Source organism: Sturnus vulgaris, chromosome 28 (genome assembly GCF_052056855.1).
Source record: "Sturnus vulgaris isolate bStuVul1 chromosome 28, bStuVul1.hap1, whole genome shotgun sequence".
NCBI classification, from domain to species: domain Eukaryota; kingdom Metazoa; phylum Chordata; class Aves; order Passeriformes; family Sturnidae; genus Sturnus; species Sturnus vulgaris.
The window spans coordinates 4,864,404-4,875,500 of NC_142270.1; the positions used below are offsets into that span (position 1 = coordinate 4,864,404).

The 11,097-nt window shown below is 50.4% G+C and overlaps 1 protein-coding gene across 2 annotated transcripts in view; it reads left to right on the forward strand.

Annotated features, from left to right (window-relative positions):
• Window positions 1-10,990, forward strand: part of LOXL2 (lysyl oxidase like 2) — a 50,096-nt gene extending 39,106 nt beyond the window's left edge. For both annotated transcript variants that reach the window (XM_088180135.1, XM_088180134.1), the window contains 6 exons: window positions 1,734-1,899; window positions 2,788-3,031; window positions 5,227-5,342; window positions 6,327-6,463; window positions 7,684-7,795; window positions 10,437-10,990. In XM_088180135.1, coding sequence (XP_088036261.1) covers window positions 1,734-1,899; window positions 2,788-3,031; window positions 5,227-5,342; window positions 6,327-6,463; window positions 7,684-7,795; window positions 10,437-10,516 — 855 coding nt within the window. In that variant the 3' untranslated portion in view covers window positions 10,517-10,990. The remainder of the gene's footprint in view (window positions 1-1,733; window positions 1,900-2,787; window positions 3,032-5,226; window positions 5,343-6,326; window positions 6,464-7,683; window positions 7,796-10,436) is intronic.
• Window positions 10,991-11,097: the final 107 nt, after the last annotated feature.

The window sequence follows — 11,097 nt, forward strand, 5'->3', positions numbered from 1 at the left end:
AACTGGAATGGTGGCACACAGGGAATGGCTTCCCACTGCCAGAGGGCAGGGTCAGATGGAATATTTGGAATGAATTCTCCCCTGGGATGGAATTCCCAGAGGAGCTGTGGCTGCCCCTGGATCCCTGGAAGTGTCCAAGGCCAGCTTGGAGCAGCCTGGGATGGTGGAAGGTGTCCCTGCCCATGGCTGGGGGTGGGACTGGATGAGCTTTAAGGTTTTTAAGGATTTGGTGACAAAACTTTTGCCTCCATGAGTTCTCTGTTGTTTCCTCACAGCTCAGGTTTCCCAACATTCCCCAATCCCTGCTTGGGCTGGGGGCTGCCTGCAGGTTCTTGTCCCTCCCTGAAATGCAGAGCTCAGGTTCAAACTGGTGTCAGGTCACCCCAAAAATTGGGATTTTGCTCCTGCAGCTGCTCCAGTGCAGCCCTGAGCAGCGGGGCTGGATCCAGCTCCATCGATTGTTTCTTTCCCTGCCCCTCTCCTGCCCCAAAACCTTCTGGCTCCTGCAGGGCCAGGAATGACCCCTCAGTTCTGCCCCACCCCTGGGAGTGTCCCAGGACTGGTTGGCGGGACTTGGATCAACCTGGCAGGGTGGAAAGTGTCCCTGCCCACGGGATGACCTTTAAGGTCCTTTCCAACCCAAACCATTCCATCATCTCTGCCACCCTGCACAGATCCAAACCATTCTGCAGGTCCTCAGGGGACACTCTGGGCTTGGACACCCAGCAGGGAGGAGGCTGGAGCTGCCCACCTGCTGCTGGAGCCATTCCCTGCTCCCACAACTGCTTCCTCCAGCTGATTTCCCCCCATCAAATCCGGTGATTTGAGCATCTCCACATCCCTGAGCCCTTTCCTGGCTCTGTTGACACAGCCCCGAGAGTCCAGCGAGGAAAAGACATTTTTTTCCCCTGAGCTGAGGCTGCTGGAATTTGGAACAGAAAAGGCCCTTGTGCTGCCCCAGCTCGGGGAGGATAAAGCCCCAGTGTGCAGAACAGGGCAGCCCTGTGTGCTCCCAGCCTTCCCAAACTGCCGAGGCCAAAGGGAGCCGTGGGACACCGGGCCTTGCTTTTCCTGGAAACTGCTCCCAGCTTGGGCATGGACAGAAATAATCGGATTTTTTTTAGGTTCTTTCTCGTCTTCTCCCAGGTTTTGGGGTTTGGGAGTTGATGTTGTGTCATTCCCATGGGGGATGATGAGAGGAAAGGGAATTTCATCCTGAACTGGAATGATGGGACACAGGGAATGGCTTCCCACTGCCAGAGGGCAGGGTTAGATGGAATATTTGGAATAAATTCTTCCCTGGGACAGTGGTGAGGTCCCAGTGTCAGGTTGGGATATTGGGAATAAACTCATCCCTGGACAGTGGTGAGGTCCTGGGATGGAATTCCCAGAGGAGCTGTGGCTGCCTCTGGATCCTTGGAAGTGTCCAAGGCCAGCTTGGAGCACCCCGGGGTGGTGAGAGGTGTCCCTGCCCAGGGCAGTGGAGGGACTGGATGGGATTCAAAGTTTTTAAGGATTTGGTGACAAAACTTCTGCTTCCCTGAGTTCCCTGCTCCAGCACCCTTTGGCAAGATCCTCCGGGATAATGTGAGATCTTACCCTGATCTTCCCTGGAGGGACAATCCACATTTTAGGCCAGTAAATACTCCCCCAGGAGCTATTTCACACCTGAGGAACGTGTGAAATTCCTTTTCATGCCTTTTTTTTTTTTTTTTTTTTTTTTTCTTGCCCAGGAAACCTGGTACTGGCACGGGGACGTGAGCGCCGACGACGTGGTGATGAGCGGGGTGAAGTGCTCGGGGACAGAGATGTCCCTGTCCCACTGCCGGCACGACGGGGCCCGCGTGTCCTGCCCCAGGGGAGGGGGGCGCTTCGGGGCCGGCGTGTCCTGCTCGGAGAGTGAGTGACCAAGCCGGGACTGAGCCCACCTGCAGGAACGGGGTGACCTGGGAACCTCCAGAGAGGGCAAATCCTTCCTCCCAGAGCGTCCAGGGCCAGCTTGGAGCGAGCTGGGATTGTGGGAGGTGTCCCTGCCCGATGGGATAATGGGATAATGGGATGGGATTTAAGGTCAGCTATTCCCATATGATGAATGGTTCGCTCCCCTAGGCTTTTCCTACTCAAACTCAGAGCAGAATTAAATGGGATATTCAGCAGAAATTGTTCTCTTTGAGAGTGGGGAGGGGCTGGGATGGAATTCCCAGAGGAGCTGTGGCTGCCCAATTCCCTGGAAGTGTCCAAGGCCAGCTTGGAGCAAGCTGGGATTGTGGAAGGTGTCCTTGCCCTTGGACAGGATGGGATTTAAGGTCGATATTCCTGTATGGTGAACTGTTCTCTGCCAGGTTTTATCCCTCAAATCAGAGTAGGATTACACTGCTTATTCAGGAGAAACCCTTCCCTGGGAGGGGCTGGAATGGATTTTCTATAGAAGCTGTGGCTGCCCCATCCCTAGAAATGTCCAAGGCCAGGTTGGACAGGGCTTGGAGCAACCCTGGGATAGTGGGAGGTGTTGGGGCTGGAAGGGGCTGATCCTTAGAACCCCTTCCCATTCCCTGATTCACACTGAGCTGGAGGAGCTCAGCGACAAACCCACCCTCCACCTTGGGGTGATGGTCACACCTTCGGGGTGATGGTCACACCTTTGGGGTGATGGTCACACCTTCGGGGGTGATGGTCACACCTTTGGGGTGATGGTCACACCTTCGGGGTGATGGTCACACCTTTGGGGTGATGGTCACACCTTTGGGGTGACTTTATCTCATCCCAACCCCGCATCCCCCACCGCAGCCGCCCCTGACCTGGTGCTGAACGCGGAGCTGGTGGAGCAGACGGCGTACCTGGAGGACAGGCCCATGTTCCTGCTGCAGTGTGCCCTGGAGGAGAACTGCCTGGCCAGCTCAGCCCACAACACCTCGCTGGCCTCGGGCTACCGGCGCCTGCTGCGCTTCTCCTCCCAGATCCACAACAACGGCCAGTCCGACTTCAGACCCAAGAACGGGCGGCACGCCTGGGTGTGGCACGACTGTCACCGGTGGGTGACACACGGGGGGATTGGTGACACACGGGGATTGGTGACACACGGGGGATTGGTGACACACACGGGATTGGTGGCACACACGGGATTGGTGGCACACACGGGATTGGTGGCACACACGGGGGATTGGTGGCACACACGGGATTGGTGACACACGGGGGATTGGTGACACACACGGGATTGGTGACACACACGGGGATTGGTGGCACACACGGGGATTGGTGGCACACACGGGGATTGGTGACACACACGGGATTGGTGACACACACGGGGATTGGTGGCACACACGGGGATTGGTGGCACACACGGGATTGGTGACACACACGGGATTGGTGGCACACACGGGGGATTGGTGTCACACACGGGGGATTGGTGACACACACGGGGGATTGGTGACACACACGGGGATTGGTGGCACACACGGGATTGGTGACACACGGGATTGGTGACACACAGAGGGCTCGGTGTCACACACAGCTCGGTGTCACACACAGTTTGGTGTCACACACACAGCTCAGTGTCACACACACACAGCTCGGTGTCACACACAGCTCGGTGTCACACACACACAGCTCAGTGTCACACACACAGCTCGGTGTCACACACAGTTTGGTGTCACACACAGCTCGGTGTCACACACAGCTCAGTGTCACACACAGCTCGGTGTCACACAGGGCTCGGTGTCACACACAGCTCGGTGTCACACACGGGGCTCAGTGTCACACACAGCTCGGTGTCACACATTGGACTCAGCTGAGAGATTTTTTTGTGCTTTTTTACAACAAAGTTCATCCCCTAAACGCATCATTTTTCAAGGAATTAAGACAGTTTTGAGTAAATTGGGGAGGAAAGGGAGCTGGAGGCCATCCAGGTGCTGTGCTCTGAAATGAGGGCTGCTACAAGGTGGATTTTTCCCTAATTTGAGGGAAAAGGCAGTGAAATAACGCCGTGCACACCTCCTGTCCTGTTTAAAAAACTGGGGAAACAGCAGAGTGGTAAACTTTAAATCTAAGAATTCTTGATAATCTTCCCAAAGAGCTGACATGTGCAGGTAGCACTGAGAAAGGGCGAACTCAGAGCAATTTTGGGCACGGTGGGAGGGAGGTGGGATGGGAAAGGGTGAGGAAAAGGCCAGGAGCCCTCTGTGCTCCAAACTGGATCCTGTTCAGACGGACAGGGATGAACTCAATCCCTCTTCAGTCTTTCCAGTCTGTGAGCAGCAGAGTGTAAACAGCCCAGGGAGTGACTCAGGCATAGCTCAGAAACTGAGTCAGGCTCCAGGAGCTCAAACTCGCCTCAGATTCCTTGATTGGAGCCAAATCTGCCTCGAATCCACAGCCTTGGGCCTCTGCTTTGCCTCCTGCCCTGGGAGCTCCTGTTTGGATGTGAAAGTGGAATAAAAATGGGGAAGACCCCAAGCAGGGAGTGAAAAATGATTTCGTTTTGGCAGATGGAAATTTGTGGATTTTTTTGGTTTTGTTTGGTTTTTTGGTTTGGTTTTTTTGTGTGTGTGTGTGGGGGGGAAAGCAGGAAAAATTCCTCCCCTTCCTTCTTTGCTCCTCCCCCATCTGTAAATCCATGAGCAGTGGTGGTGATTGGAAGTGTTTAAGCCTTGATTATTTTTACAGCTGGAAAGGAGTGGATTTATGCCCTTTTTCCTTCTTTTTTTTTCTTTTTTTTTTTTTTTTTTTAATTCTTGAGCAACTGATTCTCAATTAGGCCCTGTCTGGGCCTTACTCTGAGCTGAGCTTTACAGATGGGCCCTGCTGGGTCTCAGTGCAGGGTTCCAGGGCTGGGATAGGCATTCCCAAAACTGGGATAGACATTTCCAAAACTGGGATAGGCATTCCCAAAGATGGGGTGACACATAGTGGTTTCAGGAAAAAAAAAAGGATCCCTAAATCCCTGCTCACCATCATGGATGTTCCATCCCAGCCATGGACAGGGATGGAAAAAAATGATCCTTAAATCCCTGCTCACCCAGCCAGCCTGGGGTTCCAGTAAATAAACCCCAGGAGGCAGCAGGATGGGTGATGGAACCACACGGGATCATTCCCAGGGAATATTTCCTGGCTGGAATTCTCCCACTCCTGCAGCTGCACTCGGCCCTTCAGCCCTAGTAATTAAATGAAAAATAATTATAAGGGTAAATTAATGATCCCTTAGGATATTTGTCCTGTCTGTCCACACAGGCACTACCACAGCATGGAGGTGTTCACCCACTACGACCTCCTGAACCTCAATGGCACCAAGGTGGCCGAGGGCCACAAGGCCAGCTTCTGCCTGGAGGACACGGAGTGTGAAGCAGGTCTGGGCCACAGGAATTGCATCCTCTTCCTCAGCTCCCAGAGGATGAAGGCGGCCTGGATGGAGCCAGGAAATGGTCATGGATGGTGGATGGATGATGGATGGATGATGGATGGATGGATGATGGATGATGGATGGATGGATGGATGATGGATGATGGATGATGGATGAATGATGGATGGGTGATGGATGATGGATGGATGATGGATGATGGATGGATGATGGATGGATGATGGATGAATGATGGATGGGTGATGGATGATGGATGGATGATGGATGATGGATGATGGATGATGGATGAATGATGGATGGGTGATGGATGATGGATGGATGATGGATGATGGATGGATGATGGATGATGGATGGATCCATGGATGGTGGATCCATGGATGATGGATGGATCCATGGATGATGGATGGATGAGGGATGATGGATGATGGATGGATGAGGGATGATGGATGATGGATCCATGGATGATGGATGGATGATGGATGATGGATGGATGAGGGATGATGGATGATGGATGGATGAGGGATGATGGATGATGGATCCATGGATGATGGATGATGGATGGATGATGGATGATGGATGGGTGATGGATGGATGGATCCATGGATGATGGATGGATGATGGATGGATGATGGATGGATGGATCCATGGATGATGGATGGATCCATGGATGATGGATGATGGATGATGGATCCATGGATGATGGAACCCCCCAGATGCCCCAATCTCTTCCACCCTCAGCTCCCTCCATCCCAACTCTGCTCCCAAACCCCAAATTGTTCATTTTCTGCTCCCTGCCACGTGCAGAATTCCAAAACAAGCCTCCAGCTGCTGGGCTTGGAAGGTGACACCTCCTTAAACCTCCCCCAAAACACCACCCCTGGAGCTCACCACCGCCCATGGGGAGCAGCCAGGAATTTTCTGGGAATTCTGCTGCGGATTTAACCCTTTTTTCCCCCGAATCCTCCATGTTTAGATGTGCAGAAGCAGTACGAGTGTGCCAATTTTGGGGAGCAGGGGATCACGGTTGGCTGCTGGGACGTTTATCGGCACGACATCGACTGCCAGTGGATCGACATCACCGACGTCCCCCCCGGGGATTACCTCTTCCAGGTGGGAGAAACAGCTCTCGGGACACTCCTCCTGCTTTTGTCTTACCAGTCACATCCAGAATTTACCAAATTTCTTCATTTGGCACCTCCAGCTTCTGTTTATGAAGGGATTCTATTCCCAGAGGCCTCAAAGATAAAGGATTATCCACCAGGATGATTAATACACGCTCCCAAGGGGAAAAAAATCAGGGCCCAAAACCACAGTTTGGAGATTAAAGTCTTTAAAAAAATCCATGTCCAGCTAATCCTGGAGAGGCCCAGCCCAGCTGATGCTGTTGACAGTGCTGTCACATTCCCAAAGCACAGCATTCCTCTTTGGAGCTGGCTGGAAGCAACATTCCCTGAATTTTGGGGTTGAACTGTGCTGGCTGTGGGGTTTTTGCAGGAATTTGGGCTGGGCCTCCAGTTCATGCCCATGGGGGGGGAATTTTCTGGGTCCAAAAACAGCCACTGGCACTGGGGAGGAGGGAGAGGAGAGGAGAGGAATGATTCCTGTCTGAGCTGTGTGAAATGGAAAATGGGGCTTTGGAGGGAGATTTTTTGGGGTGTGTCTGTGGTGAACTGGAGATGGAGCAGCTGCTGGGAGGAAAGGCTGAGGGAATTGGTCATGGGAATATCAAACCAAACCAATTTAAATTTGGCTTCATCCATTGTCAAAGCCATTTGAAGTTGAAATAACTTGGGGGCTTTTTAGGACAGAAAATTCACCTGGAGAAGGGAAAGCTCCAGGGAGAGCTCAGAGCCCCTGCCAGGACCTGAAGGGGCTCCAGGAGAGCTGGAGAGGGACTGGGGACAAGGGATGGAGGGACAGGACACAGGGAATGGCTCCCACTGGAAAAGGGGAGATTTGGGTGGGATATTGGGAAGGAATGAGGGTGAGGAGGGGCTGGGATGGAAATCCCAGAGGAGCTGTGGCTGCCCCTAGATCCCTGGAAATGTCCCAGGCCAGGTTGGGATAATCTGGGACAGTGGGAGGTGTCCCTGCCATGGCAGGGGTGGCACTGATGGGATTTAAATCCCAACCCAAACCATTCCAGGATTCCCTGAGCGAGGCTTTATTCCCTGCTCTTTATCCGAGACATTTCTCTTTACAAAAAAAAAAAAAAAAAAAAAAAAAAAAAAAATTTCACTTTCTGCTGGGAAAAAAACCCAAAAAAACCCAACTGATCCTGCACCCTGCCAAGTCACCAACCCCAACCCCTGTCCCTCCACCCCTCCCAGGTCGTGATCAACCCCAACTACGAGGTGGCAGAGTCGGATTATTCCAACAACGTCATGAAATGCCGGAGCCGCTACGACGGGCAGCGCATCTGGATGTACAACTGCCACATAGGTGGGCTCTGCTCCTGATGATTTATTTCCCTTTTTTCTCTTCACTCAGGGTCGGGATTGAAGCACGAGAGATGGATTTTTGTGTTGGGGCTCAGTTGTTTGTTAATTTTTATCTAGAGTACAGTGAGTGCTACAGCAGTTCCAGGCTTTAGCAGGCTTTAAAAATGACAAAATGGAGCTGGGTCTTGCTTGTCACGAGGTCTTTTAAGGTTTAACTGTCCAATTAAAAACTGATATTTATATTATTTCTACTTTTGAAAACCAATAACCAAACACCTGTGACCTGCAGTGCAGGATTTTCCATCCAACCAAAAACTTAAAACCAAAAAGAAGAAGGAACAAGAAGGAGGAAAAAGACAAAACCTCCATCTTGTCCCATACCTTGGGGTTTAGTCTAAAATTTGGGGTTTACTGTATTCTAAAACCCCCAAATTCCAAACCTTTCACCATGTGATATCACACATTTTCTGTTCCAACTCCACACCAGGGATTTGAACTCACATCACTCAAATTTTGGAAGCTTTTCCCAAGGCCTCCAGTCCCAGGCTGTGCTCTTCTGGGGGTCAGTACCTGACAATACAGAAAATTCAGAACTCCCAAAATTCAGGGTTCCAACAGAGCAGGGCCAGGGATGCTCCAAGGATTCTTCTCAGAAAAGGAATTTTATGTTTTCCCCTCAGGAAAAGCTCTGGTGCAATCCCAGCAGGGGCACAAGCAGCTTGGGAAATTCCTTCTTCACAAAAATCAAATTATTTTGCCAAGCTGGGATGTCTTGGGGTCACGAAGGTTCTCTTGGAAAGCAAACAAAGCAGTGGAAAAGAGTGGAAAAAAAACCAAAATTCTGCTGTGCCAGGCAGGAATTAAAATGTCCCTGGATTTTCAGGGAAATCTCAGTTTTCTTGGAAAAATGTAAAATATTATCATTTGGTATTTTATTTTTTGGTCATGGAAATATCAAAGCCAAACTGATTTAAATTTGGCTTAGTCCATTGTCAAAGCCATTTGAAAATGGAATTAACTTGGGGGCTTTTTAGGACAGAAAATGAATTAAAACAACTCCCTGCCCAGCTCCAAATAAAACCAGCTCTGAAAATTCCCTTCTTCAAGGAATGTTTTTCCTGGAGAAAAAAAAAAAAAATAATAAATCCACGTAACCACTGATTTTTCTCATTATTTTGTTGGGATTTTAGCAGAAAATTCTCATCTTGAGTGTCACATTTCAGCCTGTGACCCAGTTGAAACCCATTCCAGCTGGTGCATGGGCTCTGCAGCTGAGCTGGGAGATATTTCCAGTTAAAAATAAAAGTTTTTAACTTTCAATTTGTCCTAATTAAGAGAAAAATTAAGGTTTGGTTCTGGATCAGAGCAAACAGGCCTGGCTAAGCCTCACTTTATTTTTTTTAAGCACCAAAATGATGAAATTTGGGTAATTCAGATTTGCAAATCCACGAAAATTCCAATCCAGCCTTCCTGGGGACTCCTGGCTGTGCCACTTCGGGCAAGATTTAATTAAAACTTCATTTAATTAACTCCAAACCTTTAAGCCCTTCGTTTCCAGGGCTCTGGATCCACCCAATCCCGATATTCCCAAGAGTTTTTCCCCCGTGCTCTTTTGATGTTCCCAAGGGATTTTCCCTCTCCCAATGTTCCCAGGTGTTTTTCCCTGTTCACCCTGTGCTCTCCCAATGTTCCTGAGCGTTTTTCCTGTGCTCTCCCGATATTCCCAAGAGTTTTTCCCGTGCTCTCCTGATGTTCCCAAGGGATTTTCTCATTCCCAAGAGCTTTTCCCTGCTCCTGTGCTTTCCTGCTAATCTCAAGAGTTTTTCCCATGCTCTCCTGGTGTTCCCATGGGATTTTTTCCTCTCCCAATAGTTTTTCCCTGCTCACCCTGTGCTCTCCCGATATTCCCAAGCATTTTTCCCGTGCTTTCCTGGTGTTCCTCTGGAATTTTCTCTCTCGGTGTTCCCAAGAGTTTTTCCCTGCTCCTGTGCTTTCCTGGTATTCCCAAATGTTTTTCCCTGCTCACCCTGTGCTCTCCCGATATTCCCAAGTATTTTACCCGTGCTTTCCTGGTGTTCCCAAGAGATTTTCCCTTGCTCTCCCGTTATTCCCGGCTGGATTTCCCTATCCCGATATTCCCGATTGTTTTTCCCATTCCCAGTATTCCTGAGTGTTTTTCCCAATGCTCTCCCATTATTCCCGGCAGTTTTTCCCCGCTATTCCCGGCTGGATTTCCCTCTCCCGATATTCCCGATTGTTTTTCGCATTCCCAGTATTCCTGAGTGTTTTTCCCAATGCTCTCTCGCTATTCCCGGTGTTTCTCCCGCTATTCCCGGCATTTTTTCCCCGCTATTCCCGGCAGTCTTTCCCCGTTATTCCCGGCTGTTTTCCCCGCTATTCCCGGCAGTTTTTCCCCGTTATTCCCGGCATTTTTTCCCCGCTATTCCCGGTTTTTTTTCCCCATTATTCCCGGCAGTCTTTCCCCGTTATTCCCGGCTGTTTTCCCCGCTATTCCCGGCAGTCTTTCCCCGTTAGTCCCGGCAGTTTTTCCCCACTATTCCCGGCATTTTTTCCCCGCTATTCCCGTTTTTTTTTCCCCTCTCCCTCTCACCATTTCCTCTCTTTCCCCGCGGCCTCTCCAGGCGGTTCCTTCAGCGACGAGACGGAGCAGAAGTTCGATCACTTCAGGGGACTCACAAATAACAACGTGTCTGCCCGGTAAAATTCCCACTAATTTAAGGAAGGGCAGGATTCCCGCTCCGGCCCTTCCCGAACCACTGCACCCCCAGGACATGGAGCCTCAAGAGAACTGGGAATTTCCAGGTGGATTATTCCCGAAAAGAAGCCTCTTCCCTTTCCCGGTTTTAGGTGCTCGGGCCACCCCTCGGTGCCTCCTGCAATTCCAGCTCTCCTCGGCATTCCAAAAGATTTCTTCCCCTCGCTCAGGTTGGGTGCCAGACACCCCCCCCAAAAAAAAAGTGCCTTTATCCTTCATTTTCGAGGCATTATTTGGGAATTTTCTGGCTTTTTTTTTTTCTTTTTTTTCTTTTTTTTTAAATTTTTTCTCCCGTTCTCGACGCCTCTTTTTGTGCTGCTGCTTTTCCCGCACTCGGCTCCTCCTCAGCAGCAAGGAAAAAGGAAAAAGAAGGAAAAAAAAAGGATAAAAAAGGAAAAGAAAAAAAAAAAAGAAAAGAAAGGAAAAGAAGGAGCAGCTTTTTGCGAGCAGAACGGCGTAAAGCTGAATTTAATACTGCAGTGAAACGCTCGGATCCAACAACCAACCACGCTCCGGAGGGGAGCAGA